Source organism: Alnus glutinosa, chromosome 1 (genome assembly GCF_958979055.1).
Source record: "Alnus glutinosa chromosome 1, dhAlnGlut1.1, whole genome shotgun sequence".
Lineage (NCBI taxonomy): Eukaryota > Viridiplantae > Streptophyta > Magnoliopsida > Fagales > Betulaceae > Alnus > Alnus glutinosa.
In genome coordinates, this window is record NC_084886.1 from 17271920 (window position 1) to 17298981 (window position 27062).

At 37.2% G+C, this 27062-nt stretch overlaps 4 protein-coding genes across 5 annotated transcripts; 1 reads left to right on the forward strand and 3 right to left on the reverse strand.

Moving 5' to 3' along the window:
* Positions 1 to 183: 183 nt before the first annotated feature.
* On the reverse strand, positions 184 to 5386 carry LOC133875372 (protein RDM1). The gene is made up of 4 exons (XM_062313492.1): positions 5083 to 5386; positions 4914 to 5000; positions 1698 to 1934; positions 184 to 700 (listed from the first exon to the last, which is right to left on the reverse strand). The coding sequence occupies exons 3-4, from the start codon at positions 1915 to 1917 to the stop codon at positions 333 to 335; spliced, it is 588 nt and encodes a 195-aa protein (XP_062169476.1). The 5' UTR covers positions 1918 to 1934; positions 4914 to 5000; positions 5083 to 5386; the 3' UTR covers positions 184 to 332.
* Positions 5387 to 5830: 444 nt separating this feature from the next.
* LOC133858693 (pentatricopeptide repeat-containing protein At3g22670, mitochondrial-like) lies at positions 5831 to 7764 on the forward strand. Its single transcript, XM_062294165.1, is given in 2 exon segments — positions 5831 to 6945; positions 6948 to 7764. Coding segments are annotated over 2 exon segments (1650 nt in total). The 5' UTR covers positions 5831 to 6020; the 3' UTR covers positions 7673 to 7764.
* Positions 7765 to 15376: 7612 nt separating this feature from the next.
* On the reverse strand, positions 15377 to 26565 carry LOC133875388 (uncharacterized). 2 transcript variants are annotated; one of them, XM_062313522.1, is made up of 6 exons: positions 26420 to 26565; positions 23575 to 23618; positions 23387 to 23493; positions 18012 to 18046; positions 16912 to 17005; positions 15377 to 16343 (listed from the first exon to the last, which is right to left on the reverse strand). In XM_062313522.1, the coding sequence occupies exons 2-5, from the start codon at positions 23575 to 23577 to the stop codon at positions 16938 to 16940; spliced, it is 213 nt and encodes a 70-aa protein (XP_062169506.1). In that variant the 5' UTR covers positions 23578 to 23618; positions 26420 to 26565; the 3' UTR covers positions 15377 to 16343; positions 16912 to 16937. The 2 variants fall into 2 exon arrangements, with proteins under 2 accessions (XP_062169506.1, XP_062169498.1); XM_062313514.1 differs by lacking the exon at positions 15377 to 16343 and having other exon boundaries at positions 16596 to 17005.
* Positions 24158 to 26413, reverse strand: LOC133875381 (pentatricopeptide repeat-containing protein At3g22670, mitochondrial-like). Its single transcript, XM_062313504.1, has one exon. It carries the CDS (start codon positions 25901 to 25903, stop codon positions 24239 to 24241), a length of 1665 nt encoding a protein of 554 aa, XP_062169488.1. The 5' UTR covers positions 25904 to 26413; the 3' UTR covers positions 24158 to 24238.
* Positions 26566 to 27062: the final 497 nt, after the last annotated feature.

Consider the following 27062-nt stretch of genomic DNA (forward strand, 5'->3'; position numbering starts at 1 on the left):
GTGATTTACACCTCCTATACAACTTTTTAGCTAATTGTAAATTTCAGCATAATAAATATTTTCATTTTTAATACCAATTATTTACTCAAAAAATGAACACTCTAATTCTTAGGCTTCAATCTAAGAGAACATTATTTGGTATAAAATAAACAAACGGAGAATAGATGCAACATCAGACATCGATACAAGAGAATAAGTTTTCTTTCATACTAAATTTATGAGAAACAGGCCTCGAGTCTTTGACCAAACAAACCAAAGGGATCTACTACATTGACATTTTTACACAATCAGCACCAGGCCAGTGAAAACTTAAGGGCCAAGCCTTTTATGGTTCATAACTGTGGAAAAATGGAGTCGACAAAAGCATGGTGCATTGGGTCAAAAAGCCAAAGCTTGGCTAGATGAAGATGAGATGAGGTGGTGCGATGGACTTCTTCAGCGAGCCAGATGGTGGCTTCAGCTTTACAAGGGTGAATTATGGTATCCAAAGGCCTTTGTTCATCCTCACTGCCAATTCTCATTTGGTCCCACTGTTTTAGGAGATTATTGGTGAGGTAGTGCAGGGGCTGACCATATAACTGCTTAATGGATTTGCCCAATCCCATCCATGTGGTAAATGGAATGACAGAGCCACGGTGTATAGGGATTGGGATCTGCTTCATGTATTCCTGATACATTTCTGCCCTTCTGATTAATGCATCTGCTTCACAAAGAGCATGTTTATGAAAATAAAGGCATTTGTTGCAAATGAGATCAACAGAAAGGATCCATGAAGGAAGCCCAAGGTACTACCACAAGAGAGAAACTGTATCTCAAAAAATGTAATCAACAGTAACTTATGAGCCAGAGAAATTTTCTAAGAGGTTCTACATGCTGAGACCTAGCATGATTGTCAGCAAAAGCAAGCAGAAATAAAAACCATAATGACTAGCTAGTTTTTTTCATCTTGGACAACATGCAAGAATCGGTTATGAAAATATTTCCCTTTCACTTCATGCAACTTGCGCATACGACATGATGAACGAGACAAGGAGATAGCCTTTATACAAGGAAATCAGCTCCTGAACATGATGATGACAGCAATGTTGACAATCTACATCTTTGTCCCAAATCTAGTAGTCACTAACACCATATATCATAGAACTGAGAGTTAGATTCTTTGTAGATTTTCATACTACGAATGTTTAAAAAGAAAGCAATTTACTTTTTAAGTCACTCTGGTGCTATCGAAAACAAGCAAAACTAGTGGCTAATTTATCTTTAATCAATTGAGGCTGTCATGCTGAAACTGCTTCAATGTAAAACCCATGTAATGGAACAAATTGCATTGTAACACCATGATGTGGGCTATGGAGATACTATTATATTCATACTCTGTCTATGTTGTATCTCTTAAGCACATGCAAAACATAAGTTAAAATCTTTGCTTATTCAATACAAGTTGATAGAAGGTGATTATAATTACTTAATTAGTGCCATTTAAACTTAAATAAACAAGTACAATACTTATCAAAAAAAAAAAAAAACAAGTACTATCCTGAAAACAGAGTAGAGGCATACCAGTTTCAACTGGATAGGTATTTCCAGAAAGTTTCCAATAAAAAGAATCCAGACTAAGGTGCTTTCCCACACTATAAATTAATAAAATGTGTACCAACCAATAGTAAAACTAGGCTACAAATCCCAATGGCAAATACCTTCAGATCTTATTTTTGTGGCAGGTTGATCTAATGATATATTATTCATTGGCTGCTTGCCATCGCACCCATCATTGATTGGCTGCTTGTCGTCACATCCATTGTTGGCTGGATGATTGCTGTCAAACCCATCATTGACTTCTATCTCTGAGTCCGAGGAAGAAGAATCATCTGATGATATAACATCAATCTGCTCGTTCCATGGCACTGACCTCTTCATGGTGTAGAAAATGTATCCTGAAGAAGACAAATCACCGTTTTTGCATACACATCAAAGAAAATCAAAAAGAGCTTAAATATTTGTAGAGCAAAAACGCTCAAGGTTCCTAGAAGGATCAAAGCAACTTCATTTATTGCAACAGAAGTATGCTCAGGTGCAGACACACACACACACACACACACACACAGAAATGTGTAATGAAGTAGAAAGATACACTACTGCACATATTAATCCATAAAGTTTGATACTTCTTGAAAATTCTAGATTGACCCCAATCTTGAATTAAACAAAAATAGCTCAAATTTAACACCGAATGCAGATTATCAATATTATCAGTTTTCAATCCAAACACCAGTCATATATATCAAAATCCAAGCAGGTATAAAATCAATAACACAGATTTTGGTAATGAACAGAAATCTTCTAAAGAATTATTTAAAAGCAAAACTACTTTAGGGACCAACCAACCCTAAAGGAATTCCACTAGAAGATTGAAGTGTCACAACTAGTCTACTTACAAAACCTTTGTAACTTAGATTTGAACTATACTCTTGGCCTAGGAAAAAAATCAATGCTAAGAGTTATCCTAGCCTTTCTGCCGTCTACTGCAAACTATGAAACTGGATCACTCCCTCTAAAACCATTCTAGGCTCTCCTATTTCCATATCTTCAAAGCAGGCCAGTCTTCCAAATCTGATCAAACAAAAAGGCCTTTCTTTTCTTACCCTTTTCTCTGGTGGATAGAAACTCCAATGACCCATTTGCCTTGCAAGTTTGCATAATTGCATATCAATCTAAAACAATTTATCATGCACAAACAATACCCATTTGATCAATGAGAAAACAAAGGAACCCCAGACCCACTCCCGCCAGTATAAAATTGTACGCTTCTCCAAATGCCAAAAAGCTAGGCCTCCTTGATTTTCCATCCTTGGGTCTTTATCAAAATTTCAAAAATAGATAAAAAAATCAAAACTTTAGGTAATAAATTCTGAAAACCATGCACTTCCTTGAAGGCCCATTTATTCACAATAACAAAGGGAAAGTAAATCACCAAAGAACACCCCCCCTATTGATTAGAAAAAAAAAATCATCAAAGGAAAGCACAGAGACAGACAGGGACTTACCTTTGAACAGCAAATAGAATAAGTAATTTTTTAGTTTTTATCAAATTGGGTCAATTTGTCGATGCAGAGAGAGAGAGAGAGAGAGAGAGAGAGATGTAGTTTGGTGGTGCCAGTGATTGTTATGGTACAGTTAGATCCAACAGGTCATAGTCAGAGCACTCCCAATGGCTTATGCAAATTTTTATGCAAAGTGGCTAACCAAAACCCACTTTATCCAGTTTAGCTTATGGGTTTTAAAAGGCATCATACGTCCGATTATCTATTCTTAACTCTATATTATCTAATATGCTTTCTTTATTCTTTTTTTAGTACTTTTTTAAGTATTGTATTTTTTGACTGTCCTCTCTTTTTTTCTTTTTTCTTTTTTTTCAAATAGTCATATTTATCAACGGTCGTTTTGTTATATCTGTTATTACTCAACAAAAATATGCTGGATAATCAATCTGTGTGTCTAAAACCATAAACTAAATAAAAAAGTAAACTAAAAAAGATGAATTCAATCTCTGCAAATAAATAACTTATTTGAGCCAAATGAGTTGTAGATGAAGTTTCAAATGCTTCATAAGTGGGAAGAAAACTTGTGCCTGCAGAGTTGTATATTTCCCTTGAGAAGAAAAAACATATGTTGTATAGACAAACATTAATGATGTGCAATTTACATATCTAGATGTCAAAACCAACAATCAACATCTGTAAACAGAAAAGATTCTCAAGCATTGAATAATACAACCCTGAAGAAAAATCTAACAGAACATGTCAAGTGTATATGAAAGGCCACAAGGAGGATATATCAATCCTGACAGTTTGAAAGAAAAACAATATCCATATAGAGAGGAGAAAAGAGAAAACCACAAAAGAACAAGAATCCATAAAATTAGACTTTACATGCAACGAAGGTCAGAATCCAAGTAAGCAAACTTCTGTGATCCACAAAAACTTGATGGAAACAAAGAAACCCCCCATCTGGAAAATGATAAGCCAAATAAAACAATCTCAAATGCTTAAAATCCATATATTAATAGGCTCTTCTTATAACAATGAAATCAGCACGAAGCTTAAAAAAAAATCTCTAATCTGCAATGACGGAAGCATGGCATGCCCGATTCCATGCCAAAATCAGGCCGAGGCTTTCACGTAAAGTAAATTGAAAACTTGTCTTTAAAAAATCTACAACTCATCCAAATATACCAGTTTCAACAGTCAACACCATTTCAACAGGACAAGGCTTTGATGCACAGACTTAGTGCATTTATCATCACTCAATGCTTTAAACCAGAAGCAAATGACAGCAACAAAGAAATGAAAACCGACAAAAGCCAACAATATATAGCAAATAATGATCAACAAGCTGCAGACTCAAATCAAAACACAATACACAATACACAATTCTGGATGAAACCAAAACACAGAGCTATTGGCAGCAGCAATTTAACATCTTCCACTAACCGAACCCAGATTTGTCTATGAAAAAACTGAAGTGAACTTTGAAAACCCAACAAATCAAAGCTCTTTTTGGCCCTCATTAGAGCTAACCCAGTTCCTCTATCCTTCTCCCTCAATATTCTATCCTCCCACTGGAATACATTATCCATTCTCTTTCTGTGTACAGACCTCCAGTTGCATTTTGCTAACAGGTACAGAACTGGGTGTATACTAAATTCATGGGTATCACTACAATCTTGAAATTTTAAGCAAAAATACACTAGATTTCGGTTCTGTAGCAAGAACAAGAAAAAAGAAAACAAATTTCACGGATGTAAAGGTACAAAAACGAAAAGAACAGAGAACAAAGACACAGTAAATTTCGTGGATGCAAAGAGCCCAGAAAAATTATGCATGAAAATGAAAAATTGATCGGTGATAAATTACCTTTTGGTCGTGAAGAAGAAAGACCCCAAACAAATTTGACCCAAATCGATGAGGGCTTCGTGAAGAAAGAAGGAAGAAGATCTTAAACTGTTGAAGAGAGAGACCAGAGAGCGTCAGAAAAAACAGTAGCCAGAGAGAGAGAGAGAGAGAGAGAGAGAGAGTAAAATACCTTCAGCTCGACAAACACAGAGAGACGCGGAGCCGAGAGAAATACGCGGAAGAGAAGAAGAGGGAAAGAAAGGGTGGAGGGAAATGCTCTCAGAGACTATTATCAGACATTCGGACCCCCAGTTTTTTCTTCATTGAGAAACAAATGCCGAGGACCCTTTGTCCGCCTGAACTAAACTCATTCACCGGCTCGCACTTCCATAATTCAGGCTTTCTTGGGGTTCAACTGCAAGGGAGGGTTCGACTTGCCAGAGGGCAACCCATCAAGTTTCACATTTTAGTCCTTGAACGACCAATTTTTACTTTGTACAATTTTATATATATATATATATATATTTCTTAACGCTATTTCAAACGTTAAAAAAGGATTTGGCTAGTTTTTTTTTTTTTAATTGAATATGAGAAAATGATTTCAAGGTTGGATCTTTCTCACTTCTTATTATCCTAATAGAAAAGAAAATAAGAGATCTTATAGGAATGCTTCCAAAAATATGATTGAAAGTGGCCCACTTAACTAAACAATATGCTCAAAAATTGACACTATGAGACACTTTCAAAGTATTTCAACTATGAAAGGAAGATAAAAAAATAAATAACTATAACATACTTGTTATAATTTTTTTAACTGTTAAAATTCATTTATTTTTTTTTAATTATATTTTAAAATTAAATCTGAACTTTTTTTAAAAAAAATTACCACATACAAAAGACTTGGACCCCAAACCAGACATGATTTTGAGTGACATGCATTATGTATAGAACTACTTGTGCTTAGAAGAAATGATAGGAATTTATGGTTTGCAAATTGCAAGGGCAATAAAGAGTGAAAAAAAAAATGTGTGCAAAAAGTTGAGTAACGATTGAAGAAATTTTTGTATCTTCCTATTTCAGTTTCTAAATAAGAAAACTGTCTGGAAAAAATCCTTCGTTGGCTCATCCATGTCCAAAATGCTCTCAAAGTTTCAACTTCCCAAGCTTCTCTGTCATTCACTTTGCCGAAGAATAACCAGTACCGATGTGCTGCCTTACAACCCTTTCTGCACCACGGCCGACCCAACTCAAATCGCCGAGTCGCCCGAGCTTCCAAGCTGGGTCAAATTCTGTGAGACCAAGAACTGTGCAACCGCAGATTCAGATGATGACTTTGTCATACCTTCACTTGCTCATTGGGTTGAGAACCGCAAACTCCATGATCACGGCCAAGTTGTTAAGCCAACGCTAAGCGAAACCACCGAAACCGACGTCGACAAGATCAGTAAAATCCTCAAGAATCGGTACCCATCGCCGGATGATGTAGCTCAAGCTCTAAATGGGTCTGGTTTTATTGCATCAACCAGTTTGGTTGAACAGCTTCTGAAGAGGTTTAGCAGCGATTGGGTCCCCGCTTTCGGAGTTTTCATTTGGGCAAAAATGCAGACAGGTTATAGGCATTCGCCGGAGCTATATGACTTCATGGTCGATGTCTTAGGAAAATCGAGGAAGTTTCATACCATGTGGGAGTTGGTGGAGGAAATGAATCAGTTAGGAGGGTATGTCACATTGGTCACTATGAGTAAGGTCATGAGGAGGCTTGCAAAGGCTGGTAGGTACAAGGAAGCAGTTGAGGCATTTAGGAACATAGTGCGGTTTGATGTGAGCAAAGATATCAGAGCAATGAATGTACTGATGGATGCATTGGTGAAAGAGAGTAGTGTTGAGCATGCCCATGATGTTTCCTTGGAGTTCAAGAATGTGATACCTTTGAATTCTCACTCTCTCAATGTTTTGATACATGGGTGGTGCAAAGCCAGGAAATTAGACCATGCCAAAAAAGCTATGGAGGATATGGAGAAACATGGGTTTCAGCCCGATGTATCGACCTATACATTTTCATTAAAGCGTATTCTCATGAAAATGATTTTTGCAAAGTGGATGAAATTCTTGATGAAATGAAAGAAAAGGGGTGCACACCTAATGTGGTGACTTATACTATTGTAATGCATGCTCTAGGTAAGGCAGGGCGGGTAACTGAAGCTTTGGAGGTTTATGAGAAGATGAAGATGAAGGGTTGTGTTCCTGATACTTCATTTTATAGCTCTTTGATATTCATTCTTGGTAAGGCTGGTAGGCTTAAAGATGCACACGATTTATTTGAGGATATGGGGAAGCAGGGAGTTAATCGAGACGTACTGACGTATAATACTTTGATTTCTTGTTATTGCTCGCATTTGCAAGAAGAGACAGCTTTGAAGTTGCTTCAGAAAATGGAAGAGGATTCTTGCAAGCCGGATCTTAAGACTTATGCTCCTCTATTGAAGATGTGCTGCAGAAAGAAGAGAATGAAGGTGCTTTATATCTTGTTAGACCACATGTTTAGAAATGACATTAGTATTGAAGTAGGAACTTACTCGCTTTTGGTGCGCGGTTTATGTAAGAACGGAAAACTCGAACACGCATGCTTGTTTTTTGAAGAGACGGTGTTGAAGGGAATGGTTCCAAATGACTGCACATACAAGATGTTGATGGAAGAACTTGAGGGCAAGAGTATGACAAAAGCAAAGGAACACATTGAGAAGTTGATGTCAAATGCAAGAGAACAAAGAAGCATTTAACACACCTTTTAGGGTGCCTTGTACAAATCAGGATGAATTGGTTCAGCTGTTTGATACAATGGTTATGTTAAGTTTTTAATAGATTTCCAATGTTACAGGCATGAGGCTACTCTTCATCAGTATAGTCTCTCTCATTCCATCTAGTTTTGTGAATCTATTACAATGAAAGCAACTATTTTATTCACTCAGATGATCAATGAATAATTTCGTATGATTTAAGGCAGACAATCAAATATGTCATGCCATAAGTGAATAAATTACCGATGTGTGATGTGGGTCATTTGAACTCTGAGCACGCCAACTTTTTCTTTCTCCAGTTTTCAAGTAACTTTGGGGGACAACCACTTCCCCTGTTGTTGAAACTTAAAATTCTGCTCTTCAGACAGTTAATAGGACCAGAGTGTTTGACACAATATTGTCTGTCACAGGTTTTTGGGCTTCCAGAAGGTTAGGATATTGACTAAAATTTACATTTTTCAGTCATTTATGTAAATTTGATCTCATTTTTCATTTGTATTTCTTTCATTTATGTTTGCATGTTATTCGTGTGTTGGATTCAAGTGTGTCGTGTGACCCATAATGTTGCTGATTATCTTTTGTTTATTTTTTATTTTTTATTTTTTGTAGTTCGGAGGAAGGAAATATTATCAATTTAAAGACGACCTGAGGTGGTAATGTGAATTTTTGAATTGTTCCTGTTGATTTAATTTTTAAATCAATAAGGTCTTGACATGGTTATTTCTGGGTTCCAGTCGGCGCTCTTCAACTTCCATTCTTTTCTGACAGTAGTACTGTTGGGAATTTGTGCCTGCACTTTTTTGAAGATGCATTTTCCAGCAATCCTTATTGTGTTTTTATTTCCGTGATTGCTGTGTATGATCAAAAGAAAGTTCTTGTTGCTGTTTCATTTTAATATATAGGATGATACTGAAACATACTCAACCATGTTCTTCTCCTTTAATATGATTTGTGAAGTTGCAGCAATTCATTGGAGAGTGATTAGATTTCATCTTTGAGCCCTTTGAGGTAAACCTTTTCTTTTTCTTTTCTTTTCTTTTTTTTTTTTTAAACCATGGCTGTACAAAATATGATGATGTCAATCTGTACCATCTTTTATTTTTCGAACAATTCTCTAAAAATAGTTTTAGACAATTTTTCTGAAAATGACAAATAATTTCTGATATAATGAAATGTCATTGCAGTCAAGACAACCTGCAATGACATTTCATTATATCGGTCACTAGACAACCTGCAGAGATATTTTAGGCAGGTCTCCCTCCTAAGACACATAACATTTTACATTAAAACAAACGAAGCATTTATCGATGTTTTCATCTTTAAACCTGTATTGATACTCAAGGGAAAATGCACAGTTATCTACATACGCTCTTGGCTGTGGGAATGCCGATGGTTGAATGACCAAATTACAAGACTTTTCATCCGAATTTCTTGGCCAAATTTACAACTGAATCAATGGAAAAGGTCCTATGTTTTGGTGAAGTTTACCACAAAATTCTCTATTAATGATATGAAAATTCACATATCCGTTAAATCACTAGTTATCTCGAAAGCTTAAGTTGATAAAAAATGATAGGCTTTATCGTTTAAATTAATATTCTAAGACTCCCTTCAAACATGACTTCAAACTTTTCCTCATAGTGAGGCCCAACATATGAAATTTTTAACGTAAAATTCGGATAAATTGTGGAGTCAGAGTTTGAACTCATGATCTTTGATCTGATATCATATTAAATCACCAGTTAAATTGGGTCTTATAGAGTTGTATCTTCGACCTTTATGGGTTAATGAGTCATGCTTAGGGCCGTAATCGAGATGAGTCTAGCCTAGTATTGAATTTTAAGATTTGTTCATTTAATTTTATTTCGAACACGAGCCAAACTCAAGCTTATCACTGAGTTAGATAATTTGTTTAGCTTGACTCCTTTATTTTTCGAGGGAGCTCGAACTTGTTCACGAGTTGCTCAATTAACTTATCATTCCTTATATAAAGTAAATATCATGTTTATTTATTTTTTTATAAATCCATACTAATTAGTTAATTAGTTATCGTTAAGATTTTATCATTTGAGTTAATTAAATAAATTAACATGAATCTTAAATAATATATTCTCGAGTTTATATGTATACTTAGTATGTACATAAATTCATTATGCACACACACATATTTATACATACACACAAACACGCATATATCTATATCAAGACTCACAATAACAATAATTCAAGTTATATCTATTATATTAATAAGAAAAGTCATATTCTTTTGTCCATGTAGCCAGAGGTTTCAATGAAGCTGCTCATATTCTGGCTAAGACTGCGATTACTAATGTTGTTGACGATGTTTGGTTAGAAGAAATTTCTCCTTGTATTTTGGAGACTATTACTAGGGACTTTCAAGTCCTTAGATCCTAATTTTGTTGTAATGTTGGGATCAGTTTTTATTCTATCTATGAAGAAGTCGAGCTTTATGTTCAAAAAAAAATTAAAAAAAAAAAAAAAGTTATACGAGTGGAGTGAGTTTATACGAATATAGTTCATTTATTAAACGAATGAAAATTAAATTGAGTTTATACGAGCGGATTGTTGAATGGACTTGTTCATTTACAGCCCTACTCATGCTCAAGCGGGTGGTGGATCTCTCCGCCTGTTGAAAAGGGTAATGTGGCTCATCTCAAGGGCTAGGAACACGAAAGGGACTGCGGAACTACGCGGGTATTCTATATATACAATTCAATTTATATCCATTCAAATAAACATATTTACCAGAAAAAAAAAAAAAAAAAAAAAAAAAAAACCAAATTATGTCCAACCCAGATTATACTAACAAGCAAAATTACGTTAAATCCACACACATATGAACAAAGTGAATCTTATCCATAATGGTTTGGCAAACAATATCCCCACTTTATGAACATAAATTGAAGAAAACGTTGAAAAGCCAACTTCTTTCATCCCCACAACGCCAAAAAATCAAATCCCGAAATCACCCAATTTGGGAGAAACTGAAGCTTAATGAACGGGAGAGAAAAGTGAAGAAGGGGGAGAGAGAGAAAAGTGAAGAAGGGAGAAAGGTCGGAAACGAATAAAAAAATATTCATTAGCTCATGAAATTTGTGACTTAAATTTAGAGTAAAATTCTAACAATAGCTAAAATAGATAAATTATAGAAAGTTTGTTGAAGTGGACTTTATTGAGTTTTTTACCAAATTTGGGTGAAAATTTTAAAATGGAGAGTTCACTAAGCATGCTCTAATAAACTAAAGCCATCGGCTACTAAAAATTAGAGAAATCATAAATTCAAAAGGAGATAAAGAAGAATCAAAGTCTTTGACCAGAGGAAAGCTTAAAAAAAAGAAAAAAAGAGGAGGGTTGTATTTGGGGTGGTTTGACCACCTTCAAAACACCAAAAAATTAAAAAATAAAAATGGAGGTTTGGCCCTTGGGGGCGGCTCCATGGCCAAAATGGGGTGGCCGGCCACCCCCAATATATTTTTCTTCAATTTTTTCTTTTGTTTTTTTTTTTTTTTTTTTTAAATTGAGGGTTTTTTTTTTTCTCATCCCACGTTGCACTGAAGCCCTAAGTATCACCTATGATACGTGGGCCATGTGTGACTGTGTGAGCAATTCTAGTTGGACGAAATATGTGGAAGAAGGGACATGTGCTAGCATTGTAAGGTTGGTGAAGTGGAGAGCCGTTAAAAAAATGGACAGGGGACTGACAGAAGTATCAACATGATTTTTTTCATTAACGACAGGTATCACCTGTGACACTTTTTAAAACTGAGACGACTATTTGATTTCGAGCCTAACCACATGTATCTGTAAGGTATTTAACCCTTTAAAATAGGCTAATGCTAAGAGCACTCCCAATGGCTTATGTATTTTTCAATCTAGAATAATTAATCAAAATCTATTTTATTTAGTTTAACTAACGAGTTTTAAAATGCACTATACATCCGATTATCTATTCTTAACTCTATATTATTTTTTTTATTATTTTTCATTAATTTTTTTTATTATAGTATTTTTTTTTTTCCACGTGGGTCCTTATTGATAATTCCACTACTTTACACACTTTCCCTTAGATCTCTACTATAAAGAAAAGAAAAAAAAAAAAAAATGAAGAACGTGAGTGGTGGAGGGAAAAAGGAAAAAAACAAAGCTAAAAAAATGGAGATAAAGAATTAAAAAAAAAAAAAAATAGATAAGTGAATAGTATAACTCTACTTGTAGAGTTGCACTATTTATGAAATAAGAAAAATCTATTATAGAGTTGGAATACGTAAGCTGATGGAGTATCTTTTTAGCACTTTTGTTATCTATTATAGCTTAAAGTTGCAAATAGATAATCCATTGGGAGTGCTTTTTAGATGTATAGTGCATTTTACAACTCATTAGCTAAACTAGATAAAATAGATTTTGATTAGCTATTTTAGATTGAAAAATACATAGGCCATTGGGAGTACTCTAAGGAGCAGCATTTTATCCAGAATTCATCTGAAAAAAAGTGCTGCTCCATGACACATTTGTAATTATTCATGGCACATTGAATTACAAATGTACCATAGCACAATACTTTTTTCAGATAAATTTCGAAAAATATACTGCCACGTAGCATCGCTCTTTAAAATAATATGGTAGCATACTCAACATGTGTCAATATATATACAACTTAACTTGTAAAAAATAATCCAAAAAATAAAATAGATCATTTCATTTAAGCGATAATAACAAATCCAAAGATGAGCGTGCCTTGTAGAGGCACATTGTGTGGGCAGTAATTGGACGAGTTAAATTGGGAGATATCCAAGTCAAATCAACGTCATCCCATCGTTCAATTTCATGGGTTTACCATTTTCATCAACTTGGCCATTGTTTCCAACGTGCCTTGCCCGAAACAATTAATTTCCAAGGCATCAACCTAGGAGGAGAATATATTCAACAAAAATAAATCATACACAGGCAGACATAGGATTTGATTATATATATATAACACATTTACATCTTGCTAGAAAACAGAAACCATGCTGAATCCAATGAGTAATATTGATTTATAAATTGAATATATCCACTTGGATCATATGAAAGCTAAATACGTGGAGTAGGGTGATTTATGAGCATAAAGCTAGATATGAGTAAAGCTTACGATAAAGTGAAATGGAATTTTCTGGAGGTTGTTATGTGCAAAATGGGGTTTGATGATAGGTGGGTTAATCTGATTATGGCTTGTGTTTGAAGTGTATCTTATGCAATAGTGATCAATGTTCATACGGTGGGAGATATTAAGCTAGCAGGGAGATTCTTCAGGGAGATCCCCTATCACCCTATTTTTTTTTTATCTGTGGAGAGGCTTTAAGCTCCCTCCTCTAGCAAGCTGAACAAAGAGGAAGTATTACTGGGGTTCCAACTTCAAAGCATGGTCTTAGGGTGAGCCTTTTTTTTTTTAGATGACAACCTTCTATTCTGTAAGGCAAACTCAATGGAATGGAAGAGGCTTATGAGGATTCTGGAACGCTATGAAGCAGCTTCGGGGCAGCAACTGAACATGCATAAAACCTCCATTTTCTTCAGCCGAAACATGGATGCAGCTAGAAGACAAGAAATCATCTCCCTATCAGGGTTACAATCCACACAGGGGTATGACAAGTACCTAGGTTTACCAACCCTTGTGGGGGAAGCCTCGAACTCAAGCTTTTCAGTGCATCAAGGATAAAGTATGAAGCCGGTTGAACAATTGGAAGTTAAAATTTCTTTCTCAAGCTAGAAAGGAAATTCTCCTCAAAGCGATGACCCAATCCATACCCACATATTGTATAATTGTTTTTAACTCCCAAAAAAATTATGTAAGGAGATCAATGGCCTAATGCAGAATTTCTGGTGGGGGTACAAGGAGAATACTTCTAAGATTCATTAGTTGTGTTGGGAGAGAATGGGGTACTCCAAGAGCCGAGGAGGGCTAGGATTCAAAGATTTGACAGTATTCAATCAAGCACTCTTAGCTAAACAAGTCTCGAGGCTTCTACAGCCACAATCCCTTACCGCCCGTATTTTTCAAGCTAAATTTTACCATTAGGGTTCTATATTGGAGGCGGACCTTGGAAGAAATCCCTCTTACGCATAGAGGAGTATTTTGAGTGCTCGATCGGTGGTTTTAAATGGTTTGGTACTTTGGTATGGTGAGTTGGAAATGGGCAGGATATCAAAATTTGGGGTGATCGTTATTTGCCAACTCCCACCTCTTTTGTTGTCCAGTCCCCCAGCAGAATCATCTCGGTGGATGCAAAAGTCAACACACTTATTGATCAAGATGCTAAGATTTGGAACAGAAATTTGATTTCTCATGTTTTTATGGAGGAGGAAATTCAAGTCATTTGTAACATCCCCCTAAGTCATCTTCAACCGCATGATAGATTGATATGCAGATGCACTAAGAATGAGCAGTATTCTGTTCGAAGTGCTTAATGCATGGAGCAAGATAATCAAACTATTCAAAGGAGTGGGCGTTCAAATCCCAATACAGGGGCTAAAATCTGGAAGGTTTTATGGGGACTTTAAGTTCCAAATGCTACAAAGATGTTTCTCTGGAAAGCTTGTAACAACCTCCTTCCTACTAAGGAAAATCTTTTTCATAGGTGAGTTGTGGGAGACCGACTTTGTCCAATTTGCACATTGGAGGTTGAGATTGTGGTGCACATTCTATGGAAGTGTTCGTCAGCAACAGACGTGTAGAGTTCGGGACCTAGAAGCTTGCAAAAATGTGGTGGTGGGGGATTCAGTCTCAGTTTTGTTCTTGAAACTTTTCTGAGGAGATGTCAGCCCGAAGACATTGTTTTTTGGGCAATCCTAACTCGAAAAATATGGATGTGAAGAAATTCTGTAGTGTTTGGAGGGGTTTTCACTTCACCAACTCAACTAGTTCAGGAATCACATGTTAGGATTGAGGATTTCAAAAGAGAAAATGGCCCAGTTGATCAGGAATAGGAACCACTGGCGGTCATTGCAACCCTAGTCTTGTGGCAAGCTCCACCAACAAGTATCTATAAAATTAATCAAGATGCTGCCATTTATTGGAAAAATGGGCGCATTAATGCTGGAATTATTGTCCGTGATTTTCAGGGTCGAGTAGTGGCAGCTCATAGCCTCACTCATCGAGTTCATGCCGATCCACTTGTTGCATAGGCATAGGCCGCTTTGCATGCTATTATACTAGCAAAAGATTCAGGTTTGCTTGACCTTATATTAGAAAGAGATGCATTGCAGGTAGTCACTAAGATCAATTCAGACATTCATTCTTTGAGCAAAATCAGACATTTCACTGATTATATTAAATCAGAACTGCATTCACTTCATGTATTTCATGTAAAAAGAGAGGCAAATTCTGTTGTTCATGTTCTAGCAAAGGCAACTGTGTTTCATGTTAGGGACTCAATATGGTTGGAAAAAACTCCACCTTAAGTCTTTGACATTATTTTTAGGGAGTCTTTTTGTCCCTAATTTTTGAACGATGGGATGACGTTAATTTGACTTTAGGGTCTCCTATGTATAAAGAAGGTTTTTTGTTTTTTTTTTTTTAAAAAAACTATATAATTATCATTTCCATCTCCTAAGCCGGTAACCGACTTTGTCGAAGCGGTTACTAGTTTTAGCATTTATATATACCCGGTTATAACCGATAACTAGGTATATATTTAATAAAATAATAAAAATATATATTAATTTTTTTTTAAAAAAAAAAAATTACACATCTGTGCCTCAGCCTCACTTCACTCAACACTCGGTCACTCACTCATTCACTCATTGCATCCTGTTGAATCTGTTATGCATCTCAGCATCTGTGCCTCAACTGACGGCGTCAACGCCATTTGAGGTTTGACTCTCTCTCTGTTTTGATTCTTCTCTTCATGGTAAACTCATAGGCAGATCTGGAGCAATAGGTCTCATTGCCATATTACCATATTAAATCTTATACAAATTCCACGGATTTCACCCTCGTTCAAAACTCCCAAAGCTAAAACTCTATCTAAACAACCAAAGAATTAGGATTCTGAACCTAATATACAATAACTGAATCCTGCCCATTCTTATTGCTGTCCAGAGGAATCCTCGGAATAGGACTTTGTAACAAACAATGAACTAAGATTAAGCACGGATCATATGAGATTGATTGTGAAGGAAACGTATGGATGGGCATCAGCATCACCTCCCAGACTAGCCATCGCTCCTCCAACTTCATCTCCAGTTTTCCATAGTACCCGGTCCGGATAATCGGGTACTAACCGATTAACCAGCTAACCGGTTACCAGAGCCGGTTGGCGGCTCCAGGTTTTCAACCCTAATAAAAACTACCTTTGCTCGGTGTTCATTATTATCTTCTCTAGTATGGATTGGAAAGGCTGAGAACAAAAAGCTTCCACCACGAAAGCTTCAATAACAGAAGGGTGTTCTTGCGAAGCTATCCTCTTCAATTGGGAGAACAAGATGAACACAACAAAGAAGACACGGTGAGAGTTGCCGATGGAAGCAATCAAAAGAAACCCATGAAGAAGTCAGTTCATATCATTGCATGTATCCCTATTGGCTTGAAGACCCCTACTGCTCTAATTTCAGCTTGAGCTCGTACTTTTCTTTCTTCATATTCTTCCCAATTTCACTGTTTCATAAAGTAAAAGTAAAATTATTATAATGTGTGTAACCTCACCCTGTCCACACAAGACCTTTCATTCAACCTTCATGCACACTTTGTTACAAGAAAACACGGATAGCATGCTTCAATCCAAAATTTTACACGTGCTGTTGAGTAGCTTACCAGTCTCAGAATCTATAATCTGGCTGACATACATAGGTTGTTGTCATACTAAATGGAATTTCTTTCAAATAAATATTTCATGTGCATTCATGTTGGATTTTCCACTTAACATGCATGTTTCAATAAACTGTAATAATATATAACAAAAGTCTCTGACTTGGCACATGATACTTGTTCCATCATACCCATTACCATGAAAAGAATTTTTACAAATAATGATCAAATATTTGCAATGAAGCTTGCATCATTAATAAACAAATATCCTGAGAATGATTGTCTACCTTTAATATGAGTATGTCAACTAGGACTTGAACGAGTGGTTAACAGTATTCTCATCACATAGAACATTTGATAATACCAATTTCAAGGAGTGAGATTTTTGCCATGTGAGAAGAAAAAAAGCAAAGCTTACATCAGAATAAATGGAAAAGATGGGGCTCAGAAAAAGATAATTGACACACCCATTGTGAAGCATCCAAGAGCCACCCACGGGCTCAAGCGCTCACCTTTTTCAGAAAATACAAACAAGGAAATGTGAGCGTTTCAGATTGTAATGCAATATAAAGCAGTCTATTAGAAGTTCATAGTACCCTGAATAAATGTATATCCTATCAAAATATAATCGCTACTTCATTTACTCTTTCATAGTGTGCATATTAATATTCACTTGTAGCATACCATATCTCAATGGATTGTCCTAATTTTTCTACTGCGTGTATATTTCCATAATGATGGTGTTTTTCCAAAACTGAACTTTGTTGTTCCGCATCTTGGACTAACCATCCCTTAGAAGGTACTGTTAAAAGATCATCAATTCCAAATGAAATAGATGTAGCAGTGGCTTACTGGAACCCCAGAGTCTTTACTTGATCCAGGATATGTGATGTATATGCCATTCTGAAGTGACTATTAATCTGTTAATAAGTGCTTTAATGGCAGTTCCATCTATCACTTTATTGTGTTTTACAAGTTTGAATGTCAGACAGGCTAAACATCATCAAAGGGAAATCTGCAATTTAGCAGACCCTCTGGTCATATTGCTTTTTTTGATAAGTCCCTCTGGTCATATTGCTACTAGCCGTCTTGCAAAATTTTAGATTAATCACATCCATTTGTAATTGAATGTAACTCTGTTTGGATCAATACACCCAAATCAGTATCTCTCTTTATTTTTGTGCTCTCAAATTCTTTTAAAGTAATTCGAAAGTAATGGGTTTTAGATCAAGAAACGTTATATCAGGGATTTATAGGGCATCACTCAATTTATTTTTATTTTTTTTTAAAGCTTTTTTTGGATGACATCTGAGGGCATCGACCACATGAAATGAAATAAAATAAAATAAAACTACTACGAAGGTAATTGAAGAAACAGTTCCCTTTTGTATTCTTCTTTTTATGTTTACCTTGATGCCAAGAAATGGAAGGCAATAAATCCATGAGAAGAAGAAAACATGGAGTAGTGGTGGACTAGTCCAACAAAGATGATGGTAAAACATCAAACAAAAGGCCTACCTATTCTGGCTGCCTTCCAAAAGAAACCACGAAACCTGTCAGATAAGCATATCAGTCATTAGGACCCTCTGTAACCAATTCATACAAATCAAGCGTCAATTCAAGAGAACACATATTACTGTGGCTAACCAATCTTGTAATAACACTGAAACGTGCTTAACATGGATAAAGCAAATAGATAATGACAAACCGTACATAAATTTGGAAAAAATAGATTATCAAAACAACACTAAACGGACAACAGATAATTTTCAGACTAGTCGAAGTAATCTGCCTTAACACATCTTGTGTCTGCCTTATATCTCGGCAGGTTGTCTAGTGACCATAACAACTGGTCATTAGACAACCTGCAATGACATTTCATTATATAGGAAATTATTTCTCATTTTCAGAAAAATTGTCTAAAACTATTTTTAGAGAATTGTTTGAAAAATAAAAGATGGTACAGATTGACATCATCATATTTTGTACAGCCATGGTTTAAAATGTTCTCTGGAAGAGTGAAAAGGAGAATTCAACTCAGGGTAGCCTGTGTTAAAGACATATCTACCCCTCAGCTAGATATGTCTTCTCGAGATAAAGTTCCTAATTCTATGCGCTCTCAAGATGAAGATAAAACCTAGATTATAGGAACTAGTGATAAGATAATATTTTGAATTCAAATACTCAGATTAGATTGTAGTGTTTCATTCCTATCAGAATTGTAGTCTCCTAAACTCATGTAACTATGTTCTAGTTTCTCTATATATACAAACAGCCTCTACCAACATTTGGTAAGGCAGCACAAACACAAATCCTTATATTTTACATGGTATCAGAGCCACAACAGTGACTCACGTCCTCTCTCTTCTTCTTCTTTTTTTCCCTTCCCAAGTTTCGGTCATGTCTGCCTCTAACCCACCTCCACAACCACCTTCGTTGGTGACCTTCACCAATTTTAATCCTATCAAACTCACCAATGATAACTATCCGGTCTGGCTGCCTCAGATCGTTCCACACCTCAAAGGCGGCAACATATTTGGTTATGTTGATGGTTCCACACCCTGCCCTCCTCCCACTGTGACATCCACCAAAGATGGTGTCTCCACCACGTCTCCCAATCCGGCCTTCCTCCATTGGAGCATGCAAGATCAACTGCTGCTCGGAGCTATTAACTCAGCTCTTTCGGAAAAAATGCTGACCCATGTTACTCGCTGTGCCACCTCCCGCGAAGCATGGACGACCTTGGAGACCCTCTTTACATCTCAGACAAAGGCACGCACCATGCAGGTGCATTATCAATTGGCGACTCTTAAGAAAGGATCTTCCTCCATCGCTGACTACTTCCACACATTTCAGACGTTGTGTGATGCTCTTGCTGTCGTAGGTCAACCTCTCAATGACTTTGAGAAGGTGTCCTTCCTTCTAGCTGGACTCGGCTCTGACTTTGATCCGTTTGTAACCTCTGTTACAACCAGAGCCGAACCACTCTCTGTGGATGAAATCTACGGCCATCTCCTCTCTCATGAGATGCGCTTAGAGAAGCATCAAGCCTCTATTGATCTCTCTGTTGCTGGTGCAAACTTTGCCTCCCGGGGCAACTCTTCTCCACACTCAAACCGTGGCATGCGTGGTTCCCGCGGTAATCATTCTTCTGGCCGTGGCTTCTCTGGCACTTCCAGGCCATTTCGTGGCAGAGGCCGAGGACCCTCTTCTGGCCGTGGATCCTCCTCCAACTGACCATTATGTCAGGTATGCAACCGCTATGGTCACATTGCCTTGGATTGTTACAATAGGTTCAATGAGGCATACACTCGAGAACAGCCTTCTCAGGCTCAGGCCTATCTCTCTGCCCCATCCAGCAGCACTGATCAGAACTGGTACCCAGATTCTGGCGCTACACACCATCTGACATCTGATCTCTCCAATTTAAATATCAAGGCTGAAGACTACTTGGGCTCAGATCAAATTCGTATTGGCAACGGTAAGGGGCTCTCAATCAAACACATTGGTACAACTCGACTCTCTACTCCTAGTTCTCATTTTGATCTCCTTGATATTCTGCATGTTCCTCAAATTTCCAAGAACCTCATCTCTGTTCAGAAATTCACCAAAGATACTAATACATTCTTTGAATTCCATCCTTCCCATTTTTTCTTAAAGGACCGTCGCACGGGGAAACTCCTCCTCCACGGGCCGAATAAACATGGACTATATCAATTTTTTCCCACAAATAAACATCCCCGTCATGCCTTGGTGGGTGAACGTGTTTCTGGTTTTCAATGGCACTCACGGCTGGGCCATCCCACCTTGAAGGTTGTCCGCCATGTCCTTTCTCGTTTTCAGCTTCCAGTTGCTTCTCCAAATGACTCCACTGTTTGCACTGCCTGCCTTGGTGCAAAAAGCAAGCAACTCCCTTTTTCTTCAGCTTCCGGTTCTGCAAATTGTCCTCTTGATTTAATCTATACTGATGTATGGGGACCAGCCCCAGTTAGCTCTAGGTCTGGTGCTAAGTATTATGTTTCCTTTCTTGATGCTTTTAGCAAATATACTTGGCTTTATCCAATATCCTTAAAGAGTGATGTTCTTTCAGTTTTCTGCACTTTTAAATTATATGTTGAACGGTTCTTTATGACCAAAATAAAAGCAATTCAATCCGATTGGGGTGGTGAATACCGTCCTGTCAATAACCTACTCAAGCAACTTGGCATTCAGCATCGTGTGTCTTGCCCACATACTCACCAACAAAATGGTGCTATCGAACGAAAACATCGACATATTGTCGAAACCGGTCTAGCACTACTCTCTCATGCTCATTTACCCTTCAAATTTTGGGATGATGCTTTTTCCACTGCATGCTATCTAATCAATCGCATGCCTACCACAGTTCTACAAAATCATTCTCCATTTGAAACACTTTTCAAATGTTCTCCGGATTATCCCTTCTTACGCACCTTTGGTTGTCTATGTTGGCCCAACTTACGTCCATATAATTCAAACAAGTTTCAGCCACGTTCTGTCCCTTGTTTATTCCTTGGCTATAGTCCTCTTCACAAAGGCTACAAATGCCTCCACTTGCCCACAAATCGCCTCTACATCTCAAGAGATGTTATTTTCAATGAATCTACTTTTCCATATACTCCTCCCTCATCCTCCCTTGAGTCAAACTCTTGCAATACTCGGCAACAGCTCTCCCTGCCCATTCTCCTACCACAGTCAGCAACACAGCTCCCACAACGTCACTCTACAGCTGTGAAGGATAAAAATTGGAGAGCTGCCATGAACACCGAATTTGATGCTTTACTACAGAACCAGACTTGGACCCTGGTTCCTCCTGAATTAGCTTCTAATATAATTGGCTGCAAATGGGTTTTTCGGATAAAGCGGAAGGCTGATGGATCGATTGAAAGGTACAAAGCAAGGCTAGTTGCTAAGGGATTTCATCAACAACCGGGCATTGACTATGGTGAAACCTACAGCCCTGTGATCAAACCTACTACGGTACGCATTGTTCTATCAATTGCTCTGTCCAATGGCTGGCCGATTCATCAAATTGACATACAAAATGCATTCCTTCATGGGAATATTTCTGAAGTGGTATACATGTCTCAGCCTCCCGGTTTTCCTCATCCTCAGTTTCCAGATCATGTTTGTAAACTCACAAAGGCTTTATATGGCCTCAAACAAGCCCCAAGAGCCTGGTTCTCCAGACTTAGTGGTAAACTATTGGAGCTTGGTTTTCATGGATCCAAATCAGACACATCTCTCTTCATCTATAAGTCGGCTGCTTACACTACTCTAGTACTCATTTATGTAGATGACATTCTAATCACATCATCTAAACCATCTGCAGTTTCTACACTGTTACAGACATTGAAACAGGAATTTGCTGTCAAAGACCTCGGGAAACTCCATTTTTTCCTAGGAATTGAAGTTCTTCCAAGCTCCACTGGTTTTATCCTGTCTCAGCATCGGTACATTTTGGACATTCTCAAAAGGACCAAAATGATTGAGGCCAAACTGATCAACTGTCCAATGGCATCTTCTACTCACCTCTCGGCTTTTGAAGGTGATTTATTCTCTGATCCAACTTTATTCCGCAGCATAGTAGGTGCATTGCAATACCTCTGCATCACAAGACCGGACATCTCATTCTGTGTGAACAAACTTGCTCAATTCATGCATAATCCCACGGATCTACACTGGCAGGCTGTAAAGAGACTCTTAAGGTATCTCAAGGAAACAGTTCAGTATGGTCTTCACTTCTACCGTGCCCCAACAGCATCCATTGAGGCCTACTCCGACGCAGATTGGGCTGGAGACCAAGATGATCGTCGCTCTACGGGTGGATATTGTATTTTCCTTGGAAAAAATCTTATTTCATGGAGCTGTCGAAAGCAACACACTGTTGCACGCTCCAGCACCGAGGCCGAATACAAATCCCTAGCAAACACTGCAGCTGAACTCTCCTGGATTATGTCTCTATGTTCTGAACTTGGGCTCCGCTTTACACGTCCTCCTACACTATGGTGTGACAACATCGGAGCTACATACCTATCTTCAAATCCAGTTTTCCATGCACGAACAAAACATGTCGAAATTGACTTTCATTTTGTTCGAGACATGGTTGCTAAGAAGATCATCCGCATTCAATTCATCTCCAGCAAGGATCAACTAGCGGATGTTCTCACCAAGCCTCTCTCCTCCGCCCGTTTTGCTTTCCTTCGTACCAATCTCAACGTTCTCCCTATACCGTTAAGATTGCAGGGGCATGTTAAAGACATATCTACCCCTCAGCTAGATATGTCTTCTCGAGATAAAGTTCCTAATTCTATGCGCTCTCAAGATGAAGATAAAACCTAGATTATAGGAACTAGTGATAAGATAATATTTTGAATTCAAATACTCAGATTAGATTGTAGTGTTTCATTCCTATCAGAATTGTAGTCTCCTAAACTCATGTAACTATGTTCTAGTTTCTCTATATATACAAACAGCCTCTACCAACATTTGGTAAGGCAGCACAAACACAAATCCTTATATTTTACAGCCTGGCACTAAGAAAATCTGGTTAGGTCCTGGGAGTCCAAATTGCAGTGGCTATATGGAGTTGGTTTCCCAAGTAGGGTCCATAGATTGTGTTGTGGTACACAACGTCTTTCATTCTTCAGTGTGAACTGTGAAGTGAAGAATGCTCACTTTGCTATTCAAAGTGCACTGCTGACTTTTTTTTTTGGTTGAATATTAGTTTTTTTGGGTAGTTAAATCACTATCTTTAACAGGCTAAATGCCAGAAAAAAAACCTACTAAAATAAAACAACTACAAGAAATATCTTTTGATCATACACAACAATAACGGAAATAAAAACACAATAAGGACAACAGATAGAACATACCCCATTATCTGTTCAAGTATTGCTGGAAAATGCATCTTCAAATAAGTGCAGGCACAAATTCCCAACAGTACTACTGTTAGAAAAGAATGGAAGTTGAAGAGCGCCGACTGGATCCAAGAAATAACCATGTCAAAAACGTACAGATTTAAAAATTAAATCAACAGGAACAATTCAAAAATTCACTTTACCATCTCAGGTCGTCTTTAAATTGATAATATTTCCTTCCACCGAACTACCAAAAAAAAAAAAAAAGAGATAATGAGCAACATTATGGGTCACACAACACACTTGAATCCAACACACGAATAACATGCAAACATAAATGAAGGAAATACAAATGAAAAAAGAGATCAAATTTGCATAAATGACTAAAATATGTAAATTTTAGTCAATATCCTAACCTTCTGGAAGCCCAAAAACCAGTGACAGACAATATTGTGTCAAACACTCTGGTCCTATTAACTATCTGAAGAGCAGAATTTTAAGTTACAACAACAGGGGAAGTGGTAATTTGTCCTCCAAAGTTACTTGAAAACTGGAGAAAGAAAAAGTTGACGTGCTCAAAGTTCAAATGACCCACATCACACGTCGGTAATTTATTAACTTATGGCATGACATATTTGATTATCAGCCTAAAATCATACGAAATTATTCATTGATCATCTGAGTAAATAAAATAGTTGCTTTCATTGTAATAGATTCACAAAACTAGATGGAATGAGAGAGACTATACTAATGAAGAGTTGCCTCATGCCTGTAACATTGGAAATCTATTAAAAACTTAACATAACCATTGTATTAAACAGCTGAACCAATTCATCCTGATTTGTACAAGGCACTCTAAAAGGTGTGTTAAATGCTTCTTTGTTCTCTTGCATTTGACATCAACTTCTCAATGTGTTCCTTTGCTTTTGTCATACTCTTGCCCTCAAGTTCTTCCATCAACATCTTGTATGTGCAGTCATTTGGAACCATTCCATTCAACACCATCTCTTCAAAAAACAAGCATGCGTGTTCGAGTTTTCCGTTCTTACATAAACCGCGCACCAAAAGTGAGTAAGTTCCAACTTCAATACTAATGTCATTTCTAAACATGTGGTCTAACAAGATATAAAGCACCTTCATTCTCTTCTTTCTGCAGCACATCTTCAATAGAGGAGCATAAGTCTTAAGATCTGGCTTGCAAGAATCCTCTTCCATTTTCTGAAGCAACTTCAAAGCTGTTTCTTCTTGCAAATGCGAGCAATAACAAGAAATCAAAGTATTATACGTCAGTACGTCTCGATTAACTCCCTGCTTCCCCATATCCTCAAATAAATCGTGTGCATCTTTAAGCCTACCAGCCTTACCAAGAATGAATATCAAAGAGCTATAAAATGAAGTATCAGGAACACAACCCTTCATCTTCATCTTCTCATAAACCTCCAAAGCTTCAGTTACCCGCCCTGCCTTACCTAGAGCATGCATTACAATAGTATAAGTCACCACATTAGGTGTGCACCCCCTATCTTTCATTTCATCAAGAATTTCATCCACTTTGCGAAAATCCTTGTCATGAGAATACGCTTTAATGAAACATGTATAGGAGGATACATCGGGCTGAAACCCATGTTTCTCCATATCCTCCATAGCCTTTTTGGCATGGTCTAATTTCCTGGCTTTGCACCACCCATGTATCAAAACATTGAGAGAGTGAGAATTCAAAGGTATCACATTCTTGAACTCCAAGAAAACATCATGGGCATGCTCAACACTATTCTCTTTCACCAACGCATCCATCAGTACATTCATTGCTCTGATATCTTTGCTCACACCAAACCGGACTATGTTCCTAAATGCCTCAACTGCCTCCTTGTACCTACCAGCCTTTGCAAGCCTCCTCATGACCTTACTCATTGTGACCAATGTGACATACCCTCCTAACTGATTCATTTCATCCACCAACTCCCACATGGTATGAAACTTCCTCGATTTTCCTAAGACATCAACCATGAAGTCATATAGCTCTGGCGAATGCCTATAACCTGTTTGCATTTTTGCCCAAATGAAAACTCCGAAAGCGGGGATCCAATCGCTGCTAAACCTCTTCAGAAGCTGTTCAACCAAACTGGTTGATGCAATAAAACCAGACCCCTTTAGAGCTTGAGCTACATCATCTGGCGATGGGTACTGATTCTTGAGGATTTTACTGATCTTGTCGACGTCGGTTTCGGTGGTTTCGCTTAGCGTTGGCTTAACAACTTTGCCATGATCATGGAGTTTGTGGTTCTCAACCCAATGAGCAAGTGAAGGTATGACAAAGTCATCATCTGAATCTGCGGTTGCAGAGTTCTGGGTCTCACTGAATTTGATCCAGCTTGGAAGCTCGGGCGACTCGGCGATTTGGGTTGAGTCGGCCGTGGTGCAGAAAGGGTTGTATAAGAAGTTGTAAGGCAGTAGATCGGTACTGGTTTTTCTTCGGTAAAGTGGATGACAGAGAAGCTTGGGAAGTTGGAACTTTGAGAGCATTTTAGACATGGATGAGCCAAAGAAAGATTTTTCAGACAGTTTTCTTATTTAGAAACTAAAATAGGAAGATACAAAATCAAGCTTCCTTTATCAATTCCAAACCTACACTAGAAAAGAAAATCAGGAACCAGTGCCTAAAATAGTTCGAATGAAGAACACATTGAACTTCAACGCATTGCAATCACAAGTTCACGAATTCCGGATCCATATTATCGAAAAATTCATGAACGCCAAAAACCAAAGGTACAAACAAATCAAATAGAGCAAGCAACAGATGAACGAGCAAATTCTCAAAACCCAACAAAACCAATCACTAAAACCCTCCAAAAACTTCCATAAACCAAACCCTATAACAGGCACAGACCCTTAAATCCAAAATCCAAAGCCACAATTTCACACCGAAATCAAATTGAAGTGACCAGAGAATTTGACGATAGAAACTACAGAACGCTCACCTTCCGCACACAGCTAAAGAGAAAAGGAGTTCGACTAAATAGGTTCAATTAAGAGAGAGGAGGTTCACACCTTGTTTAACTTAGACTTTCCGTGGCCTGAATCGCCGGCGAAGAAAAATTAGAGAATTAGGGATAAAGAGGTATTTGGCAAAATTAGAGAACTGGGCGCGAAGACGAGACGTTGGGGAAGAAGAGAGAGGGTGCAGAGCGGAAACGTGTTTTAGAAGGAAAGGAAATTTGTATATATATATATATATAAAACAAATTAAAAAAACGAAACAAAAAAACATTAAAAAAACCAAATTTTTATTTTTTGATTCAAAATTTTTATTAGTTTATTTCCAGTTTTTTTTTTTTTTTTTTACAATTTTTTGATTATTTTTTATTCTTATTTTAAATATATTCAATTTAATTTATCTTCTCAAACATAATTTATATACTTTTTTTTTTTTCTAGGTATTCTTAACTTTTAGTAAAGTTAAAAAGAAAACAAAACAATACCGAAAAAATCGGACACCCAAATGTTCCATTTACGAAGGCCTTGAATTATCCAAAACAATCTACGTCGTCACATTTACAACGTTAGTTACTCGCGCGATACACTGAAATAAAGAATAAATAAATAAAAGAAGGAAATTTTGGCTAAATTAATATGAAAAAATATATATTGTTGGCTTTCTTAAGAGTTAGAGAACATGAATAGTGAGAGAAGA

What these genes read in the sequence shown, in the direction of transcription:
- LOC133875372 (XM_062313492.1), bottom strand. Translation starts at nt 1,917, where the DNA reads ATGAAGAGGTCAGTGCCATGGAACGAGCAGATTGATGTTATATCATCA. An exon ending in CACAAAAATAAGATCTGAAG is followed by an intron (nt 701 to 1,697) that starts GTATTTGCCATT and finishes TTTGTGAAGCAG; the next exon opens with ATGCATTAATCAGAAGGGCA.
- LOC133875388 (XM_062313522.1), bottom strand. An exon ending in ATACTTGAACAGATAATGGG is followed by an intron (nt 18,047 to 23,386) that starts GTATGTTCTATC and finishes CTTATCTGACAG; the next exon opens with GTTTCGTGGTTTCTTTTGGA. An exon ending in TTGGAAGGCAGCCAGAATAG is followed by an intron (nt 17,006 to 18,011) that starts GTAGGCCTTTTG and finishes TTTCTGAAAAAG; the next exon opens with GTGAGCGCTTGAGCCCGTGG.
- LOC133875381 (XM_062313504.1), bottom strand. Translation starts at nt 25,903, where the DNA reads ATGTCTAAAATGCTCTCAAAGTTCCAACTTCCCAAGCTTCTCTGTCAT.